The sequence below is a fragment of the Megalobrama amblycephala genome, linkage group LG17, assembly GCF_018812025.1.
Source record: "Megalobrama amblycephala isolate DHTTF-2021 linkage group LG17, ASM1881202v1, whole genome shotgun sequence".
Classification (NCBI taxonomy): Eukaryota; Metazoa; Chordata; class Actinopteri; order Cypriniformes; family Xenocyprididae; genus Megalobrama; species Megalobrama amblycephala.
In genome coordinates, this window is record NC_063060.1 from 38,416,725 (window position 1) to 38,440,971 (window position 24,247).

The 24,247-nt window shown below is 37.5% G+C and overlaps 1 protein-coding gene across 4 annotated transcripts in view; it reads right to left on the bottom strand.

The window, feature by feature from the left end:
• The window catches only part of tnn (tenascin N), a 57,970-nt gene that overhangs the window by 19,366 nt on the left and 14,357 nt on the right, over positions 1 to 24,247 (bottom strand). For all 4 annotated transcript variants that reach the window (XM_048163952.1, XM_048163950.1, XM_048163953.1 and 1 more), the window contains exons 2-6: positions 16,991 to 17,380; positions 15,135 to 15,509; positions 6,967 to 7,230; positions 2,077 to 2,259; positions 1,879 to 1,968 (exon numbers count right to left, since the gene is read on the bottom strand). In XM_048163952.1, the coding sequence (XP_048019909.1) occupies positions 1,879 to 1,968; positions 2,077 to 2,259; positions 6,967 to 7,230; positions 15,135 to 15,509; positions 16,991 to 17,380 (1,302 nt within the window). The remainder of the gene's footprint in view (positions 1 to 1,878; positions 1,969 to 2,076; positions 2,260 to 6,966; positions 7,231 to 15,134; positions 15,510 to 16,990; positions 17,381 to 24,247) is intronic.

Here is a 24,247-nt window from a genome sequence, read left to right on the forward strand (position 1 = left end):
GGGGTTAGGTGCTTTGCTCAAGAGTAATAAGAGTGGAAGAGAGCACTGTTCATTCATTTCCCCTACCTACATTTTCTGCCGGTATTGAGACTCGAAACCCGCGACCTTCGGGTTACAAGTCCGACTATCCAACAATTAGGCCACAACCTCGAGGACAAGGTCTCCCCGGTAGGGAATCGAATCCCAGTCTTCCACGTGACAGGTGGAGATAATGTCCACTATACTATCAAGGAGCTTCTTGATTGCATCTCTGACTCCTGGTCTTTATTCATCATATCTGGTCCTCCGGTCTTAACTGTAAATTCCCCTACACTGTCAATTATTTTCACACTGTGACATCACCACACTTGCCTCCTCAGACAAAACAGCCCTACATTCATCCTTCGAACTGATCGGCCGACTATGAGACTTGGCAAACTCTAATCAGCAGAGTCAGAGTACAGCTAATTTATCTATCTCAAGCACCTTTGCCTAAGAGCTGAATTCCCTTATGTAAATAGCCTGACAAAGTAAACTATATTTATGCTTACAGCAATAATTCAAAGACCCAGATGTTGAATACAAAATCTAGCATTTCCCTGCCCTACATTTGATATATTAAAGTCGTCCTATGAACATAACTGTGGTTATGTATGATAAGTTTTCTTTGCAACCATAATTTTGTGTCTTTAACCATAATTCTAAAGGGATGATCTTATTATTGGGCCAAAAGCACTGACTCATAAATATTAAACAGGGAATATTACAGCTCTTAAATAGCCATAAATATTAGTCCAAGCATTTAGGCTATGAAATTTAAGCCTAAAACATGAAAAATGACTTTTAATGATTTAAGAGCTATGGCTAATTGACATTTTAATATGGGAAATATTATATGAGCAGTCCCTCAGAATTATTCTGCAACATTTCCAAAAGGCACAGACATACACAAATCACAAGACTTCTTTTCATTAGACATCATTGCACACATCTAATGGCGATTTACAGACCACAATAGTAATTTATCATCATCATTTAACATCATTTGACAGGTTTAGTTAGTATAAAGATCTCATTGTTGGCAGACTATCAGCTCTACAGCATACTGGAGCACTACCTTTTAAATATCTCCAGCACCAGCCACTAAGATACCTATAATAATACAGAAACCGATGCCTCTAGGGTTGTTCATGAATATTTGTTGGTTTTGGACATGTGTATTTTTTCAGTGCAAGAAATGTTAGAAGTGCCACATTTCAATAGCCCTGGGTAAAATAATAAAATGGATTTGTTGTTTTTTCAGTCAAGGAAGCAATTTAATTGATTTATGGTGACAAGGAAAATATCTGTCTTATGCACTGGGTTGTAAAGATTTTAACTACCATTGGACACTGAACCCTTTCAGAAGAAAATATTTTCTGAGAGTAAAGTATGAAAGCATGAAAGGACTCCCTCCGTTAAAAGTTTGTTGTGGTAAAGATTGCTATCTCTAGCATCAACATCAGAACAATAATCTGATTTCTGCATCTATTTGTCTCTTATTTTTCGCTTCCTTAATTTCTTTCAGTATAAGTTGTAATTTATATACAGACGTAGGTCAGGTTTCACCTATGTTGTGTGCACCAAATGTACCCACAAGAATAATAAAATGTGACACAACGAAGCTGGTTAATAAACATATTAAATATTAATGTTGCATAATAAAAAAAAGAATGACCTTAAGTCCTACAGAAAATCCAAAATCTGTCTTGGGTTTAGGGGACAGAAAATATCATTAGCTCAATATAAAAACCCTACAGACGTCAATGGAAAGTCCCCCACTATGACAGAAAAACAAAAGTGGAAACTCATAAATTTTATTTTACACTTAATGTATTGCTAGCGAAGCATATTACTGACCTGTGACCCCTGTGGCGTACGATGGCTTGCCTTCAATTTCACCTTTGATCGCTTGTACACCTATCTGATATTCTGTTCCTGGGTTGAGGCCTGAAAAACACACATTTATGTTGTTCTCACTACAGTCACTGAATTCAGAATACTCTGTCTGAAGCTCAGGGACCCATGACAGCAGATGGATGCATTAGACGGACTGACCTACAATGGTGTGCTTGGTTCTGGCCTCCTGGCTCATTGCCACATTCTCCTCTCCTCCCTGACCATCAGGGCTAGCATGGGTCAATTTGAAGAAGTCCACAGTGATTGCAGGGTTCTTCCAGTCCACCTGGATGGAGTCCTCTGTCTGGCCCAGCACCTTTATTCCTTCAATACCAGAGACCTCTGAAGAGAAAAGCAGGCGGGGGCAAAATCTGTTATGCACAGTAAACAGCTTAAAGTGATTTTTGTTTATGTTTCACTGTGCAGTAGTCTTTAACTTTACACTTTACACTTAGCAAACATTTTGTTTACCAGTGGTATTGCAGAATTACCATATATTCTCTGAATGTATTTGTCATCCATGGATAATTTTTTTTTTTTAAATCTCAGGATCTTCGCAATTTAATGTCACAAAAGCCTTTAGATATGATGTTGATCTGATAAAATCATTGGGAGGACTTTGTTAAAGTACAACGTCTGGAAATGGCAAAAAATGCAAACATTTTACAGAGAAAATTCAAAATATTCCACTTCCTTTTGGGTTTTCAGATTTTGCTCCCAGGGACTTTTTTGTAGGTATTGGGCTGTGTCTACCGAATTTCAGACTTGTACGTGAAACATAGCACGAAGGGCACTTAATTGAAATTTTGTAGGTGTACATCAGATATGTACCCATATCAGACATACATTTTCACCACTTTCGGTCCGAATGCAATGATAGGATGTCCTACATGCCTATCAGGGCCGGGTCTAGGGGGGGGCTAGGGGGCATTGCCCCCCCAGAATTTCCTTGTGCCCCCCCAAAAATGTGCAGCCAACAATAAAAATGAATAAGCCCACATAAACATTAAAAACGTCTTATCTATTGAATAAGGATCGGCCACTTTAATCACAGAAAAAAAAGTGAATATGCTTATAATGATATTTAATCTCACAAAAATGGACTTAAAATCCAAAAACATGCGAACTGGGAAGTAACGAACATTAATCAGAAAACACGTCGAAAACAAGTGTACACCTAATCTTCAAGCAAGTAGCCTAAAAAAAATATCACAATGAGGATCACATCTGCATCAGCCGAACATATTTTCTGCATGCTGAGATAGCTATCAGCGAACATTTCCTCAGTAATTTCGTTAACAATGAATAATTTGAACATTATATCCAGGGGCGGCGCTAGGGGTGGGCTAAGGGGGCTGGAACCCCAAATGTTTTTCCAAAAGCCCTGAATCTTTCAGGTTTGAGGTTTCTGTGCTGCGTGTTTTAAAGAGAATTGTGCATCTGAAAATACAATGTAGACTGAGACTCTATATCACAAATAAAAAGATGTTTGAGCCCTCTTTCATGACCAGGTACAAGTCAATGCTGTTTCTTTGTTCCATTTGCACTCTGTACATGGGTTGAAGCTCTCAGTTTTGAGCTTCCAAAGTGCACCAGAATGATGCATTTAACCTTAAAATACACAAAAATTTCTTACCGGGGGGGGCATGCCCCCGGACCCCCCTAGATGATGGTATAAAATGTACATTTTATGAACTTTAACCAAGAATACTACAAAAAACGCTCCTTTCATGTCAGTAAATTAAAATGTCATTGGACAAATATAGATTTCGGTTAAGCCCCGAATGTTTACAATGTCTGGCTCCGCCCCTTATTATGTCCATAAATAATTCACATGGCCTACATAGCCAGTACAAATTAGGCTATAGCCTATAATTTGTTAGCCACAAGACGATTCTTGATGAATCAAAAAAACTAAAAGTTAGCTATGAATATTAGCCTAGAAAATGCTGCCCTACCAAAATTTGTGATTGCCCCCCCAGTCAAGCAAGCCTAGTACCGGGCCTGATGCCTATCAACATGTATTTCCGGCAAACAAACATCAGCCACCTTTTACAGTTCCTCCTGAACCAAAACAACAAGCTTATATTGAGTTCACGACCTCAGACTCTGATTTATGAATTTCTATGTCAACCATAGACTGTAAAAAAAGATGGACGACGCGACGCCGCTTCCTTCCATTGTATTGAACTGAAGCCAAAACGGACGCCGATGACACGTTACGCAAAAACGTCCAAAAAAAAAAGAAGTTTGGAGCCTGGGCATGCGCAGAAAGAATCGTCAGTGGAGCCTGGAGGCGGAGTCGCGGTATCAAACTTCCGCCCAGACGACTGCGTCATCACTGATGTATAGAGGGTATGCATCGACGTCACTTTCCCGCCGAAAACGCGCTCCCTCAGCTGGACTGAGTGGAAAAAGGACCTGCTGCATGACTGGATTTAATAGAGGAAACTGCGAAAACGCGAGTAAAACGAACGAATTACACGAACGAATTACATTAAAGGTTGGACTCGAAAGTGTTTCTTACACCTTGTCAAATAAACCTAATCCATGGATATTGACATGCAGCAAGGAGTCGTGTTTTCCTGACATTTATGTGCCTGATTTCGACGGCGGGGAAATACATAAAGCAAATCTGCCTGTGAATATTTTATATAACTACAATATCGGTAGGTTTAAACCCGCGTAATCACTTCATATCAATGTTATATCGTCATATTGTCCAGCCCTAAAACATATATAGTTTTATAGTATAGTTTTTGTCAGTGTTGTTTATTTTAAAACACAATTATGCAGAATATAAGATGGAAAATATTTAATTGATAATTTGTCAACATAATATATAACAATACGGTATGATTTTACCTCAAAATCCAACAATTTGACACAAAATGATAACTGCAAATCCATGTTTCTCTGCTGGAGTCCAGCTGTTTCTGTGAATTGCAGTGATCCATTTGCTTCTTTTTTCTGTTGCTTTCGGCAGTCTTTAAATATACCTCAGGTTTTGTGTCAAAGCTATCCCGTTTTGGACGTGTTTTGTGTGTTTTTCGCGGCATTCACACTAAAAACCAATGCTGCCGCTCAGGCTTTGTACCACTCAGTGGGCGTAACCGCAGTCGTAACGGTCGACGGTGACGTGACGCGCATACCCTCTATTTTAAATAGGCTATATAAATTATACACAATTTAAAATACTACCTATAAAATAATAGGCTTTTCTGTTTCTAGAGCAATAATATTTTTGAGACAGCAAATTCAGTAGATAAACTCAATATAATATGCCACTAGAAACAACTCTAAAATGTCAGAAACGGTCCTGCCATTTTAAATAAAGGGTTAAACTAACGTTACAGGAGATCGGTTGCTGTAGACAGTGCTCTATAATTATTTTAGAGTAGGCTATCATTAGTTTTATCCTGCTAATTATTATTTTATACCCATAAAAATAATTAGTAACTGCCAGATAAGGATCACCTGCTTTTTTTTCGTCATGGCTAACGTTAGGCATGTTATCTTAACTAATAACGTCTTTTAATTAGCTTATGAAGCCCACAATTAACGTCACAGAAAAAACTCAGTGATCCCTCAGATTCTGTAGGTCAGTTAGTACAGTTTACTGCTGAACAGCTCATTTTGTCGGTGTGAAATAACACAGAAATTGAACATTAATAGTTAGTTATATATCTTCAATCTCCCCTCGAAGCTCAGACAGTCCTCAGAGAAGCTGTCAATCAACTGTGAATCACAAGGACACGCCCCGTTTCTATAGCACCAAATTGCTAGCTAAAATCAAACTTATCACAAAAACAAACAATTGAATATAAATCAGTGTGATAACAACTACCTTAAATGACCAAAACCATCTTTCGGAAAATTTTATTTGAAGCATAATTTATTTTTATGTTTTAACTTAAGTCTCATTCATCTGCATTGAGAGGGCGGGGTTTATGACCTGTACTGCATCCAGCCTCCAGGGGGCGATCAAAGAGCCCGCAGCTTCACTTTTCAGGACGTATGAGGCACACCCGATGTCAACACTATCAACGCCCAAATGAATCTGCAGCAGTCGGGTGGCACAAGCAAGTGCTCTGTAAGTTGTTTACATTCATTATTATTGTAATGTTATGTGCTTTGAGACATGAGGTAATTTAGCGCTATCTCTTGTGATGCTTTGCAGACTCTGCTGAGTGAGTTCATGTGTTTTGAAGGAGGCGTGGCTTTGGAGACACTCTGAAGGGAGGGTGGGATCTCATGCTTTCAGAGCTAACTTGCTATTGCTAGCCTCTCCGAAATTGCCTACTTACATTTAATTAATAAAATCTGTGTTTTCTTCCAAGCAAATGTTAATGTATGTAATTCATTTTGAATAATTAATCAGTGGAGAACAGTGGAGTTGAAAAACAAAAAAAAACAAAAAAACAAATCTCACTATCCCACCAAACTTTTTTACTTAATTTTACAGTGATTCTGCTGCAGTGACACTTTTAGGTAGCAAATCATGCAAATTAATGCAAATCTGAATGCTGTTTCTTTCATATTTTTGATTGGATATCTCTGGTACTCCTCTTACAAGCATCTGTCTTCAACATTCCGCCAACGGATGACAGAAATGGGTTACAGCCGTGTATTCTACCACTTCAGACTAAGTTGGCCCTTCTCATCTCTGTGAAGGAAATTATTACTTTCAAACTATTTGTTAACCAGTGACTGACAATGTCCCATGCTGACCATTCATCTTTGTCATCACATCCAGATGATCAGCACTTTCTCAGTGTGCTGTAAGGGAATTTAAGGCTGACCACATCAAAATGTTGTAGTGCTCATCCCATTGTTGCACAACTGCAAACATTCATTTCCATGAAAATGTGTTCTTGGCTATTCATTGAACTCTACAAGCTTAGTTACATCTGGCATTATGGTTAACACAAATACCACTGCAAAGCACCGGAGACATAAAATCTATTGTAAGCTGTAGATAAATAAATAAAACCCCTAATACTGCATTGTTACAAGTATATCTATAGCATTTTAAGCAATTAACCTTACCGGTTGTAGCCACTATTTCATCAGATTCACTGGTAATGCCCCGGATGACAGCGTACACCTGCACTATGTACGTGACTCCGGGTCTGAGGCCTGTGATTAGGTAGGAGTTTTTCGTGTTTTCCACCTGGACCTCTTTAATGGCTCCCTCGTCTCCCTTTGGATAGTAGGACAGGATGTAGTACTCAGCTCCTCTTACAGACTCCCACTCCACCAGCAAAGATACATCTGTGACTTTGATCAGACGGAGGCCTTTTGGTCCTAGAACTGATGTACAAAACAATGTTGTAACCACAGGGAGTTCAGAAGCATTCTTTTACATCAGATAACATTGGGGTATTTTCATTAACTAAAAACATTTTGTTTTTTTTAATCACACGAACTGCAAAAGACTTGCACCCTGAGTCATGTGGGCCACCTTTATGATACATTTATGGTTCTTTTTTTGTCATTTCAGAGCTTGACAGCCCCAGTCCCCATTCCGTTTAATTACATTTAAAGTCCCCCTGTAGTCAATAATTGTATCCCTTAAAACTCATCTTTGATCACCAAAATGACATATTTAAGCGTTTTTTTTTTTTTTTTCCTGTGAACAAAATGTCTTCATGCCTTAAAATTGGTTGAATGTAATTCTGCACCGTTGTTTCATTTAATATACACGGATCCATGAAAATGCAAATTAGCCCTGCCTCCACTCACTCACATCAGCTCAGAGATCCACTTAGACAACTTACTCAGGTAAACGCTGCACAATGGTATCAACATCGGACACATAACGGTAATTAATATGATTAGCCTTTTGCTTGACGATGTTATCAAACAGCTAATAATGTGTTGTTAATGTTACACAAACCATGTTCCCGTTCGACATCTCAGAGTCAGACAGCTGCCTTGTAAAATCAGTATCCAACGCTTTGAACAACTTAGAACATCAGTGAAGAAAGGCATATAGTTCATCATCATAACATCATAATACACCCGCTATATATCTACCAGATTTTTTCATATTAACAGAAAAATATACCGGGATATCCTGGCTTCTTTTGAGAGTTCCTTGCGCGGTCAGTTAATGATATGCTAAAGCCCGCCGACACGTTGACGTTATTGGTTACAAGGTAGTTTGTGACGTCATAGACGCCAGTGATTTCAAACTGCGTTTTTCAAACTGTCTTTAGATCACTGCAGTTTTAAAGAGAAAATTCTCAGCAATGGTGTTGACTTATGAATTTGCACATGTTTTGTCTTAATTAAAAACACCACATAGACATACAGTATAAACAACATTAAAAACTTGATTTCACCACTGGGAGAATTCAGATTTTATGTCCCTCAGAAGAAAAAAAAGTCAGACAATCTTGAAATGACACAAAGGTGAGAAAATAATGACAGCATTTTTATTTTTTGGGTGAACTATCCCTTTAAAGGTGCCCAAGAATGCTTTTTCACAAGATGTAATATAAGTCTAAGGTGTCCCCTGAATGTGTCTGTGAAGTTTCAGCTCAAAATACCCCATAGATTTTTTTAAATTAATTTTTTTAACTGCCTATTTTGGGGCATCATTAACTATGCACTGATTTTTTCAGCGCGCCGCCCCTTTAATTCGCATGCTCCCTGCCACACGAGCTCTCGATTATATTACAGCACATTTACGCACAGCTAATATAACCCTCAAATGGATCTTTACAAGATGTTCATCATGCATGCTGTATGCATGCTTCGAATTATGTGAGTAAAGTATTTATTTGGATGTTTATATTTGATTCTCTATGAGTTTGAGGCTATGCTCCGTGGCTAACAGCTAATGCTACACTGTTGGAGAGATTTATAAAGAATGAAGTTGTGTTTATGAATTATACAGACTGCAAGTGTTTAAAAATGAAAATAGCGACGGCTCTTGTCTCCGTGAATTCAGTAAGAAACGATGGTAACTTTAACCACATTTAACAGTACATTAGCAACATGCTAACGAAACATTTAGATAGGCAATTTACAAATATCACTAAACATATCATGCTATCATGGATCATGTCAGTTATTATTGCTCCATCTGCCATTTTCGCTGTTGTTCTTGCTTACCTAGTCTGTTGATTCACCTGTGCAGATCCAGACGTTACTGGCTGTCCTTGTCTAATGCCTTTCATAATGTTGGGAACATGGGCTGGCATATGCATATATTGGGGCGTACACCCCAACTGTTACGTAACAGTCGGTGTTATGTTGAGATCCACGTTTTTTCCGGAAGTATTTTAAACAAATGAGATTTACATAAGAAAGAGGAAGCAATGTAGTTTGAAACTCAACGTATGTCTTTTCCATGTACTGAACTCTTGTTATTCAACTATGCCAAGATAAATTCAAATTTTGAATATAGGGCACCTTTAAGAGTTTCTATTTCCCAGTTCTCTTCTTTCATTTCTTAAGCTTGTTCACATTTTTGCAGCTCATCTTGCCAAATACCAGGTGATCCAGAGGTTTACTGAACATCTTAGCTGGCTATTTTAGGGAGATCTTACATTTTCACTCTGGTTACTTTGTGGTTTAAAGCCTCCATCAATACGTAGGGATTTGAACAAAACTGCACATCAGAGGAGGAAGGAAACAGGGAGGCCCCAGTAACAAACCGAGGTCCCCAGACAGACAGACAGACAGTCAGCAGCCCAGGGAGTGAAGTTTCCATTAACACATTACCCACCGGCTTACAGTGGATTTAAGGAAACACTGTTAGAGGGAGGAAAAAATCAGGGAAATCCATGAGGGGGTGAAAAAGGGTGCTGTGGAGACCACATTACCCAGGAAAGAATGAACAGCAGGTTTGGACATTGTTTCACATGGCGAGGGGGCAGGAAGCCAAATGTTTTCCTTCAATTCTACAGGAGCCTTTCCATCCAGTGGCAGTTAATATGGCTATTCCTGCCGTTCTCTCCAGGGTTTGCCAATAACAATTTCAACCGTAAATAATACCCCAAAAGGCCAGCAGAACTAATGAATTATCATCAGCCAGCTGGAAAGAAAGCATAAGTGCCGGAAATGCATGTTCCCACTGATTGATTGTATGGGATAAGCAAAGCAATTAAATTACAATTACAACACAGTTCTGTTTGGACCTGGAAACACTTGCATAAATCAACAGCGGTGGTTCTTCTAGCCAGAGAAACATCAGCCTGACACTTAAAGTATCTTTAAATAACCATAAATGCTGTTTTAATTGTACTTTATTGTGATCTGTAATAAATATAGTTTTTTATGATGTCACAATCATTTTATATTTTTTAGAACAAAGCTGTACAGCCTTTTTATGCAGTGTCTAAACCTGTGGCAACAGCAGTTGTTTTCATAGAAGGTAAATCTAATCTTCAACATCTGCACTGTGTTAATCTGCCATTAAGACATTCACCAAAACCCCCTAGTCTCATTGTGGTCAGAACAAAGTTGCCACACTGATCTTTTGATGATCGACCACATTTACGATTGACGTAGAATCATGTTTTCTCTGGGGGTTTTTTCACACAGGTCTAATCTATGTAGGTTTGTAATCACTTCCACATAATCCAGTCAGCCTAGGCCTAGAACACAAATTTCTTTATTTATACAGTACACTACTGTTCAAATTTTGTTGAGAAATGGAGAAGAAATGAAAACTTTTATACAGCAAGGATGCCTTAAATTGATCTATTTCTATTTCAAATGTTCTATTAATCAAAACATTTTCCAAAAAAAGCATTCAAAAAAATATTACGCAGCACAACGGGTTTCAACACTGATAATAATAAGAAATTAGTTTAGCCTTAAAGGGTTAGTTCACCTAAAAATGAAAATTCTGTCATTTATTACTCACCCTCATGCCGTTCCACACCCGTAAGACCTTCGTTAATCTTCAGAACACAAATTAAGATATTTTAGTTGAAATCCGATGGCTCCGTGAGGCCTCCATAGGGAGCAATGGACACTTCCTCTCTCAAGATCCATAAAGGTAATAAAAACATATTTAAATCGGTTCATGTGAGTACAGTGGTTCAATATTAATATTATAAAGCGACGAGAATATTTTTGGAGCGCCAAAAAAACAAAATAATGACTTATTTAGTGATGGCCGATTTCAAAACACTGCTTCATGAAGCATCGGAGCACAAATGAATCAGTGTGTCGAATCATGATTCAGATCGCATGTGAAACTGCCAGCGGCTGAAATCACGTGACTTTGGAGCTCCGAACAGCTGATTCAATACACTGATTCATTTGTGCTTCGATGCTTCCTGAAACAGTGTTTTGAAATCGACTATCACTAAATAAGTCGTTATTTAGTTTTTTTTTTGGCTCTCCAAAAACATTCTTATCACTTTATAATATTAATATTGAACCACTGTACGCACATGAAACGATTTAAATATGTGTTTAGTACCTTTATGGATCTTGAGAGAAGAAGTGTCCATTGCTCCCTATGGAGGCCTCACGGAGCTATCGGATTTCAACTAAAATATCTTAATTTGTGTTCTGAAGATTAACGAAGGTCTTGAGGGTAAGTAATAAATGACAGAATTTTCATTTTTGGGTGAACTAACCCTTTAATTCAGCATATTAGAATGATTTCTGAAGGATCATGTGACACTGAAGACTAGAGTAATAATGCTGAAATTTCAGCTTTGCATCACAGGAATAAATTACATTTTAATATATATTCAAATAGAACAGTTACTTAACTGTAATAATTTTTCACAATATTACTGTTTTGAATTGTATTTTTGTATAAATAATTTTGTAATAATGTATTGTAAATAATAAATCATTTTTGATTGATGAAATGCCACCTTGAGCATAAGAGACTTCTTTCAAAAACATTAAAAATATTACCAACCCCAAACTTTTGTTTGTTTTAGTTTTGAAAGGAATATTCTGTTATACAAAACATGTCATATTCACACATTTCTGTCCATTTTTAGTCTGTTCTGCCAGACGCATGGTATAATAATGATGTATAAAATAATTTTGGACATTGTTTTGGGTATTATTATTATTTTTTGTTGTTGTTGTTGTTGTTGTTGTTGTTGTTTGTGTATCGACAGAGTCTGTGAAAGCAAATTTCCCTTGGGGGACAATAAAGGGTCTATCTATCTATCTATCTATCTATCTTTTAGTCTGTTCTGCCAGACGCATGGTATAATAATGATGTATAAAATAATTTTGGACATTGTTTTGGGTATTAAAAGTACTAAAACATTCAAACCCAAATAAACACCTCAGGCCCTGTTTACACCTGGTATCGGATCACAAGTGGACGAGGGAGACACATATCCATTTCCACATTATAATCTGTCTCTTTTGTCCACTTTCAACCACTTCTATCCTAATTTCTTTGAGGGGAGGGTCTATGGGCTGGTAAATGTATGGGTTTTTTCAGATGTTTCGATCTACTGGACAAAATAAGCTCGCGGAATTTACATATGAACGCTACCAGAGAAGACGGAAAAACATACGGAAAGTAGCAGCTTTCATTTCTGCTCTGATAGACGCTACACCACCCCGAATGCCGTGAAATGGTGAGAATGGTGAGAGAACATTGTGCTTGGTACGATTTTCATCTTCAAACCAAACTTGGGTCTTCAGCTGACAAAGTTTAAAGTCCCGTCTGGCTAGCGCACTTCCCATAATGTTTACGCATTAGGTCAGTAGGCGGACTTTAGTGGCTGTTCGAACACAAACGACTTGAGTGTTTCCACTACGAAAGCAATCTGGTCGAATGTGTTTTCAACTACCTCTAGAAGTGGTCAAAAGTGGACAAGCTTAAAACATTTTACACCCCATTTACATCTCTATTTAGCGTCGTCCACTTGTGATCTGATTGAGCAAAACACATCTTAACACCAGGTGGAAACAGGGCCTTAATATAATACCCCCTATATTTTTCATTGCTTCTGGTGTTCATTGTATAACTTTTAAATCATCATCCCAGAATCCTCATAAGGTTTTACAAGTCAGACATCCTCATATACGCACGAACGAGTGTGTTTTATTAACGATGACCGTTCCCTTTAGCTTTAGATATGGAAAATCTTTCAGACAAGTTATGGACAGCTGAAACCCTCGAGTAATATTCCAAAGCCAATTAGTGTCAAGATCATGAGAATGTAACAACTAAATTGATCTGTTTGACTAGTTTGCAGTGCTTGCTTTTAACTCCCTACTATTATCATTCTTGGAGTAAATTACACTGTGCCCTAACTCCCCTAAGAAGCCATTTCAGAAGTGTTAACACAGATAATATGTCACACCCTAAGGCTCTGGCCTTGGCTAATATTTTTTGAAACTCAGCTCATCTATCCATGCATTCCAACTCTGAGGCACTCCACTTCAGTCTGAAGGTCTGAGGGTGAAACACATGGAACAGAAAAGGATTGATGAAAAACAATTCCCTTGTGCTAATGAGGCCTATCTTTTACTGATTTCTTCCAGGAGGAGACTGAAAGAGAGAGTTAATACGGGCAAATGAACTACCTCAAAGTGTTCAATTAGCTCTTATATAAGCATTTATTGGAAAAGTATAGGAGTAGCAGAATATTTAGTCTGTAAAGTTTGCACAGAGTCGAAGCTTGAACTAGAAAAGTTGTCCCTCACTTTGTTATCTTGCAAAATCCTCTCAAATAAAGCATACATAAAAGTTTGAAAGGGAAGGGGTGTATTTTAGTACATAAAGTTTCTCATTGTATACCTGTTTTTTTCTTAAATGCATTAATTTGCATTGATCTAACTCATGTGTGGTGCTTGTTGGCTCAACTCAAAAATATGAGTATATTGTAATAGAAAAACTTGATTGAGATGCATTATTTGTGTTCCTGAAAGTTGCCAGAACTAAAAATAGTAAGTTAGCAAGCCACAACAAACTACAATAATCAAGTTTTTCAGCATAATTTACTTAAAGGTGCCATAGAACGTGTTTTCAAAAGATGTAATATAAGTCTAAGGTGTCCCCTTAAAGTGTCTGTGAAGTTTCAGCTCAAAATACCCCATATTTATTTTTTTTATTAATTTTTTTAACTGCCTATTTTGGGGCATCATTAAATATGCGCCGATTCAGGCTGCGGCCCCTTTAAATTCTCGTGCTCCCCTCCCCCGGAGCTCGCGCTTGCCTTGAACAGCATAAACAAAGTTCACACAGCTAATATAACCCTCAAAATGGATCTGTACAAAGTGTTCGTCATGCAGCATGGTACTGTAAGTATGGTATTTATTTGGATGTTTACATTTGATTCTGAATGAGTTTGATATATGCTTCGTGGCTAAAGCTAACATTACACACTGTTGGAGAGATTTATAAAGAATGAAGGTGTGTTTATGAATTATATCGAAACATTTAGAAAGACAATTTACAAATATCACTAAAAATATCATGTTATCATGGATCATGTCAGTTATTATTGCTCCATCTGCCATTTTTCACTATTGTCCTTGCTTGCTTACCTAGTCTGGTGATTCAGCTGTGCACATCCAGACATCCTGCCCTTGTCTAATGCCTTGAACATGAGCTGGCATATGCAAATATTGGGGGCGTACATATTAATGATCCCGACTGTTACGTAACAGTTGGTGTTATGTTGAGATTCGCCTGTTCTTCGGAGGTCTTTTAAACAAATCAAATTTACATAAGAAGGAGGAAACAATGGTGTTTGAGACTCACTGTATGTCATTTCCATGTACTGAACTCTTGTTATTCAACTATGCCAAGGTAAATTCAATTTTTAATTCTAGGGCACCTTTAATCTAAGATTTCTTTTAGGTAAAAAAAGCAAATAGCATGACCAGTGTTGTCCAAATTCAAAAACTACTATGACGTTCTTTTAGTGAATCACGCACATACAACGCAATCAGGGTATTCTGATTACAAAGAGAGTGACTCTTATTAGTCTGTTCACTAAGTGAAAATAGCAGTATTAATAGTAGAAAATAGTAGTTAGATGCTATTTATCTTGGGTCGGTCGCATCAAAAACTAACACGACCTACTACTGTTCATGTTATCAGCAGGATTTCTTTTGTAATTTTATCTGGTACAATCAGACAATAGTGGGCGGAGTTAGTGTAAATAGCCTCTGCCAACAAGGTGGTGTAAGTAGACACTCCAATTATTATTATTTTTTTTCTGTAAATCAACTTCACATTTTCACACTGAAGACAATCTTACCCATGGAGCAGTCGATTCCGAAGAATCCCTCATCGCAGATGCACTGTCCATCAACGCAGCGTCCATTACCTATGCAGTCATTCGGACAGGTCGCAATACTGCAGTCTTCGCCTGAGAATCCACTAAAGCACACACATTTGCCATCCACACAGTGGCCTTTATCTTTGCAGTCGTTGGGGCATGTGAGCTGGCTGCAGTCATGGCCGGTGTAGCCTTCATAGCAAACGCAGCGTCCGTCAACACAGCGGCCGTTATCATTGCATTCATCAGGGCAGGATGAGATGGAGCAGTCTGGACCTTCCCAGCCTGGGTTACACTTACAACTGCAAGAGTCATGCTGGTACGTGCCATGCCCACTGCAGCTGGTGTCCACGCCTAGCAAAGGAGAATAGTTTTAACTTATTAAGAAAACATCACATAAAAGACAGGGGTTTAATGAGATTTTGTAGGTTGGGAAACCCTAAAATCTGCGATTCTAATGCAAGATATGAAGGCTGTCAAGGCTGTCAAGACAACAATCATTTTTCTTGACATGTTTTTATCTTGTTCAATGGTACTGCATTTTAAAAATTCTAAATTTAAATTTGAATTTCAATTCTAGTTCCTGTTTGATACCTCAATTCATATTCGGTTTAAATTCAAAAATGGAACCGAAACATAAAATTCTAAATTCAATGCATTCAAACTTAAAATTCTGCATTCTAAATTCAAAATAACATACAACTCTGCTATTGTTATTATTAGTAGTAGTATTTTTAATCGAAGGTGCCAGAATGACATTCCTGATCATTCCGGCCTAATGTAACGGATCACATAGAAAGTTAGTCTATATTACAGATGTATATGTAATTAGACAGAAAGGCTGGGGTGTCACATGTGATAAGGGACACATAAGACAATGCATTTTGGACTTTTTTCATTATGCACTAAAATTTTCAACTATGCACTACCTTTCTATTAGCATTTCAGTGGCATCCAACTCTTGATGGTTCTATGGCCATCTCTTGCCATAAGCGAGAGACTGTCCATGAATTTTCTTGGCAATGATTTTTTTCCAGGGTAGGTTGCTAGGTCCTTCCCCAACCCTCCCCATTACATGGCTTGGGACTAACACACACACACATTCACAACCATGGACAATTTAGCGTCTTCAATTCACCTATATTTTTGGATTATGGGAGAAACCGGAGCACCCACACATGGAGAACATGCAAACTGAACATGCAAACTCCACACAGAAAGGACTCCTGGCTCAGCGGGGCTCAAACCGGGGACCTTTTTGGTGTGAGGTAACAGTGCTACCAAAGTCCCTTCTGTTCACTCGGCAGCCGTATTTGCAACACCTCCGGGCAAGCTATTTCAGGCATCCAAGACCAAGTCCTATCTATTTGAATGGGGGAATCCTGAAATCTCAAAAACAGCTTGGAAAACTTACAATTAAATAACATATTTCAAAACCAGCAACAAAATCTGACATGAACTGTCCCATAAATGTTGTTTCTTATGCTCAAATAGCGTTAAAAAGTGTATTTTTCAGGCTAGATGAGCCAATGCGCATGTGCAGTCCTAAGCGTGAATTTTAGGTTTCTATGGGAACCGGATCTTCTAACGGCAGCTGCAGTGACGCAACGAATTTATCAATCCGCGATTGGCTCGTTTACTTAGAAGGCAGGACATATTCCGCCATATTGTGCATTGCGGTTTCTCCCATTCATAAGTAATAGGAGTGAACCCTCTTTCTATATCTATAGTCTTTGGTGCTACCCACTGAGCCACTGTGCCGCCCCCCCAACTGTGCACTACACACAACTAAGGTAGGTTGATTTTTAGTTTCTCAAAATCAGGGGTAGTACTACCTGACCCTCCTCTGCAGCAGCCCTGAGCACACTGGCTCTTTAGGTAGGTGACCTCCTCCTCCAGGCCATTTACACGGTACAACAGAGCTTTGAAATCCTCCGAATCTGCACATCCACAACCAGCCGACTGTAGACGTATATTATGTTTGAAGACAATGTCATTCTCTCCATCCACTGTGACTAACTGTCCTTCTGAGGCCTGGTCCTGGGACAGCTCTCCCGCCTGAGAACCCTGCTTACAACCAGAGTCAATCCTGTAGACATGGCTGAATGTGACTTCTTTCTCTGCAGGAAGCACCTCCTCGGACAGCACAAGATGGGACACCGTAAAGAGCATCCCCAGAAGAAAGAGACCTCTCTTCAGCCGGCTGAATCTAACAATCATGGTTTCTGAAAGAAAGCAAAAGAATCTTATGATGATTGTGTGGTTGAATTTACAAGCATTTCTTTCTCAAAATATCAAACTTTCCTTATGGTTTGCGGTCTCACCTTCCAGTAAGGAGCTTGATTTGCAAGCTACACACATGAAAATCAATGCGCAAGACATCACATTATGTTTAATGGAGCGAAGTCTGTTTTACAAGGCCAGTGTTATACATGTCTGATCCTACAGTATAGGAACTGGCCAGACTGCATGTTTGCCAAGCACATTCCATCAAAACCATTAATTGCACATCCACAACCACAAGGGCTTCTGGGAGCAGAGAACCCTTCTAACCAAATGATGTAATCCCCGTGACAATGATGTCATTCAAACCTTTTAATACATCTCTGTAAATTAGGATGTTTTACGAAAGAGAAAATGCATGCTTAGAAAGAGCCACCTGGGACTTGTTTGTTTTAAAAACTAAACTGTGAATTAAAATAACCTTCTCCTGAGCACCGGCATGAAGCAGGGCCCCAGCATACGTTAATGTAATTCATTACCAGTAAGTAGTCTGCGACTCTTGTGTGGTCTGTGAATCTTCATGTGGAAAAAAGGGTTTATAAAAAGTATATAAAAATAAAAGTATCAAAACACTAATTTACATGCATCCAATTGTTGTAGATAGACAGCATATAGAACTTGAATAATAATATAAAAAAATAAATAAATACGCATAGAGACACATATCTAGCCATTATGCAATGCAAAGGCGAGGGCCCCTGAGAGCCTACAGGACCTAAAATGACAGTCATCTCCTCTGATTTTACAGCCAGATAGTTTCACTGACTGCATAAAAGATTAATGTCTATAGGCCACTTTTCCATTATGGATTGGAATTATGTCCTTTTATCAATCACAACATATAAACGGATAACGTGATAAAGGGATACTGACAAATGGCTTTAAAATTCAGCCCCACATCGCACCACGTTACTCAGTGTCATTGAATGTTTCATTTATTCATCCCACGCCTTGTTTTGAACATTAAGAAAATCTATGTAAATGTGGCGCTTAAATATAAACACGAAACAACACACATCAAAGTCCAGAAGCAGATGTGGAATGACAGAAATGCAGAAATGAGAAGACAGAGCACTCCCTAAGGACCAAGGTAGAAATGTGAACAGAAGCACAGAAAAATCTGGAGCTCATACCGTACGGATCAACCAACTGAGAAGAAAACAGTGCTGGCGGCTGTTGTTTTTGACAGATTCTCTTTTGCAGATGTGGACAGCTATTCCATTGCATTAGGCTGGGAAGACTTCTAACGGCCATTTTGTGCTCATAAATTTCCAAATTATAACTCTAAATAAACTATTAAAGCAATAAGAATCATTCACTAAATACAAAATGTCTCATCCAGCCAATATATTCTTCACTGTTAAAAAAAAAAAGTGTTGTTTTTACAAAAAAAAAATCCTGGCAGCTTTGGTTGCCAGAATAATTCTGTAGAAAATACAGTAAAAAAGCATATTTGCAGAACAACCTGTAAACAGTACAGTATAAAACTGTGATTTACAAACAAGAAAATTGCAAATTAAACCCAGTAATGCACACAAAACACCATCATGTAGATATCAATACTAGATATCAATACAACAAATAATAGCGACTTCAAAAACAACATCAATAGCCCAAACAAAATGTCCACACAGAGCAAAACAATAATCCTAACAGTAACTACACAACAAAACAAGAACACAATTCATATGAAACAGTTTGTACATGTCTGTTAAGCAATTTGTGTCTATTTGGGGGAATAACATGTGTTTTTATGTATATTCAAAGTCATTCACATCTGTGACTCATACTGGAACAAATTATTTCCCTCTGCATAATCTCTTTAATTGATGCATCATAATAAGAATACTCGACACACTGGGTAATATTTAAACACTTATCCACTGAGCTCAAACAGGCAGGAGAGTCTCTCCATGACCTCACAGACTCTCTGATGATAATTAGATTGGACGGTGCAGTATTGAGGCATGGAGTGGACCGTCCCGCCGTAGCCCACATCACAGGTCCAGACACCACACACATGCTAGAGCTGCAAGGCCCTTAGAGGGTCTCGTTTATTGCTTTCTGTCAGAGGCTTTTATTTCATGTGCGCCGTTTCTTTTTGCTCTTTTATTTATCTTGGAGAGGACACTGGAAAAGCCTGCCAACTTTCTTCTTCCATAGCTACGGAGGGGATGTTTGAGCTTGCATGCACAAACTGTACATAAACGCAGTAAAGAAGATGCTCTGTTTTTTTCACTAATAATTGAACAGACAATACAAATTGCGCTGCAAAAACCACAAAATACTTATTGCCCACATTTTGCATGTAACTGGCCAAAGCATGACATAAAAATTGTTGAGCAAGTTCCATTCATTGCTCATGAAAGATGTTGCACTCTCAACATATTTTTTTTATCTCATGATTATCACTCAATGGGCTACACTGCATATGCAAATAAATGTGATAAATGTAATCTGATTCCAAAAATTAAGTACACTCTAAAAAATGCTGGGTTAAAAACAACCCAAGTTGGGTTGAAAATGGACAAACCCAGCAATTGGGTTGTTTTAACCCAGCGGTTGGGTTAAATATGTGCTGGGTAGTTTTATTTAACTCAACTATTGTTTAAAAACAATTACTATATGTCTGGCTTAAAATGAACCCAAAATAGGTTGGAAATTAAAAATCAGACACATAATTACTAGAAGCAACAATAATAATCAATAGGTGAACATTTATTAATAAGCAATTTAATAAATGTGTGTTTATTATTCATTAATCTAATTAATGTTCATTTATTAAACATATTAATAAATGTTCATTTCCAGCATATTTTGGGTTCATTTTAACCAAGCAATACAGTAATTTTTAAACAATAGTTGAGTGAAATAAAACTAACTGGGTTAAAACAACCCAAATGCTGTGTTTGACCATTTTCCAATCCAACTTGGGTTGTTTTTAACCCAGCATTTTTTATACTGTACTGGCAATTTGATTATATTACATGGTAAAGTACTTGTAATCAGACTACAGTTACTTTTTTTTTTTTTTTTTTAATGTACAAATTCATATCAGTTCATATTTGCAGTACATGCAGTGCAGGGATTGCCCAACTTTTTTGTCAGCCGAAACTCTTTGACCTAATATATTTACTTGAAGTACCACCTGAGATTTGCACATTAATAGAAACTCTTCTAATAACAAAATATTAATCACTACCAAATCTCCCACTAAACATTAATCTTGCACAAAAAAACATTATATAACACTTAATTTTAGCATTTACTCTCCCTTTCGAGTGCCATGGGCAAAGCATGCTGGGAAATAGAAATCCCAGTCCAGTTTCAGTTAAACTTAAGTTCGTCTCAATTAAAAGAAATGAGCTCATAAAACTCAAAACAATGAAACAGTTCAGTTTACTTAAAATATATCAGTTCTCTAAACTCGAATGTAAAGGAAAGTACTAAATACTCATAAAAGTTCATTTGACTGAAATAATTTGTTTAATTTATGTTTGTCCCACTCATACTAATTAATTATTTTGAGAGTTAGGGTTTACGGTGTAATAAACCTGCGTTTCCACCGAAAATTACCCGGAACACTTCATCCCAGGAACTTTTGCTAGCTGCGTTTCCATCGCGGTCTAAAGTGCCATGAACATAGTCCTGTGACGTAGGACTGCACGCGACTTTCCAGTTCCCGCTGGATTTCGTCCTCCGTATACAAACTTAATAAAGCCTGAACACCATTGTCAGTCCATCAGTCGTATTTTTTAAACTCCATTGTTGATTCGAATAGCAAACAACTTTTACTGCACGCACTGCAACGGACTTGATGGTTGAAATAAAATGCTATGATCAAAATGCTGCGTGAACTCAACCAATCAGCATGTTCAGCGCCCAAGTCCCACCCCCGAAAGCTCGTGAAACTTGAAAAAGTTTCTGAGGGGGAATTTTTTTACCCAGGACTTCATTTAGTCCATGTGGTTGAAACACACCAAGCACCCCAAAGATCCTAGTTCCTGGGTAAAGTTCCTGTGGTGGAAACGTGGCTTAAGTCAGGTCAATGATACAAAATTATTTAATCTTTTTTTTTTTTTTTTTTAGTAAGTGTTTTACTGAATGATTTATTTTTATTTTTCATCTTACATTTATTTTTTATGATTCCTTAAATTATTAGCTTTTCATTAAACTCACAAACCCCCTCCTTCACAAACCCCATGACGTAATATAATATTTAATGCCATTCATGTTTTGATAAAGAATGGAATATATTTTCTTTCTCTTTGTATTTTTATATCAATATGGTACAAGATTACCCTATTCAAATCAATGTGATAAACAAGTTAGCTCAAAAGTAATCTAAAAGTAATCAAAAAGTAGTCCTGAATGTGTAATGTAATGTATTACGTTATTGTCATTTGGAATCAGTAACCAACAACAATTTGTAGTTCTTAATAATATTATTCCCAGTACAATATCCTTAAAAAATATACATTTTCTGAATTTCTTTTAGCAAAATTAGCATAAGATATTAGAATAACTAATAGTTAATATTAAGAATGTTTTCATTATAAACATCACTAATAGATTTATGGTTAAAACTAGGAAAATGTAATAACTTTAAAAGATATATTCTTTGAAAATAATTCTTATTTTAGGCCTTTTTTGTGAGTAGTGTAGATAGAACATTCAAGAATCACCTTGAGTTTTACAAGATAATGTCCATTTGGACACAGTAATGTCTGAAAATGACTTTTCTATACCCAATGAACAATTCAGCAAGCCATGCCCAATGAAATCCCTGCAACAGCAAATAGTGGAAAGGATGCTTAACAGAGCCTGGTTCAAGACATAGAAGAGATGCAGTCTTCTAAGTGGCCGTTGGCTGTTTTCTGTTGGATCTCAACACCAAGTCAAAACATAATCTGTCAACACTGTGACTGAGACTTATTCATGGCTTTTAGGAACTACAAGGGCAAAGACTTACAAGCAATAAGGCATACAAACAGACTGTGAACAGCATAAATCACATTCTGAGAGGGGAATAAATTGAGTGAGGTAGAGGGCGGGAAAACAGAGAGCCAGACTGTGCCGTGCCCTCTCCTCTCCTGAGACGCATTAGGAAAAAGACAAAGACAGTCTGTTCCTCTGCATCTGAAGCGGAGCCCCAGTTGCACCATTAGGAAGGAGATTCAGGGCTTACCGATGCAGAGAGAGAGAAGAGGCGGAGAGGTGAGGAGTGCAGACTGCAAGCCGCAAACATGCAGCACTAGTGATTTTCCCCTTTGCTCTTCAGCTGATGAGAGCTGAAAGCAATTAAGCTTAAGTCTAGGTACAGACTCATTTCCTCTCCTCATGTACCACTGGGGAATGAAACCACAGCAGCCTTAGAGGATCTTTCAGATGCCCAAAAAACGATTCTGTTAGCCTGTAATGTTTAATGTGCAGGCAGCATATAGTAAACCTCCAGTGGGCTGCGTGCAACATCTGCTGTTCATCTGATCTGGGCTTCTGATAATACCTGAAGCCAACACAGTAGCGTTTCCTCCTAATCTGGCAGGCGAGGGGGATGTTGCTTAGATCTTGTGTAAAAGTGGGGTCCGAATTGGTTAAGAAGTACGCATATGCCTCAGAAGAAAAAATGTAGAGATAAAACGAGCAGGGTATAGAGAGAGTATAGATGACAACCGTATTTTTTTCTGTTATAGCAGGTAGGAAGGTTTCAAAAGAAAATTGACGGTAACACTTTATTTTAGGGTCTTTAACTAGTTGCTTATTAGCATGCATATTACAGGAATACTGGCTGTTTATTAGTACTTATTAAGCACATATTAATGCCTTATTCTGCATGACCTTATTCTACATTCTTAATCCTACCCAATACCTAAACATAACAACTACCTTACTAACTATTAATAAGCAGTAAATTAGGAGTTTATTGATGAAAAAGTCGTAGTTAATAGTGAATATGTGTTCCATATACTAAAGTGTTACCATAATTGGTTTGAAAAAAAAAAAAAAAAAAAAACTTAATTATTTCAAACTATAACAAATAAAGAAAGGCTTTAGTGTACAAATCGTGCTGCAAACATATTTTTCCACTATTATGCATTGTCCATTGGGACACATATGTTATCCTGTCAAGACTGGGACACCCATTGCTCTACAAGATTTATGAATCAACTGGTCATTTTAAGGCTTTTATTGACCACTTTTGATGGAATTGAAGCTGTTTGTACTTTCAAACCAGAGAGTATTGTCCCAAGTGACAAATGTGACCCTGGACCACAAAACTGAGATTTATACATCATCTGAAAGCTGAATAAATAAGCTTTTGTTAGAACAGGACAATATTTGGCCGAGATACAACTATTTGAAAAACTGGAATCTGAGGGAGCAAAAAAAATCAAAATATTGAGGAAATCGCCTTTAAGGTTGTCCAAATGAAGTCCTTAGCAATGCATATCCACTCACAAAAATACATTTTTGATATATTTACGGTAGGAAATCTACACAATATCTTCATGGAACATGATCTTTACATAATATCCTAATGATTTTTGGCATAAAAGAAAAATTGATAATTTTGACCCATGCAATGTATTGTTGGCTATTGCTACAAATATACCCGTGTGACTTACGACTGGTTTTGTGGTCCAGGTTCACAAATATGAATCGCTGTCAATGCTTTCATATCAGTATAGTTATCTAAAAAGGATACATTTAGCAAATGTTCTTAGTACTGAACATTCAGCAGTTACAAAAACATAAAAATAAACAAAAAGTTTAGTTTTAATCTGATCTGACAATTAAAAATAAATTAC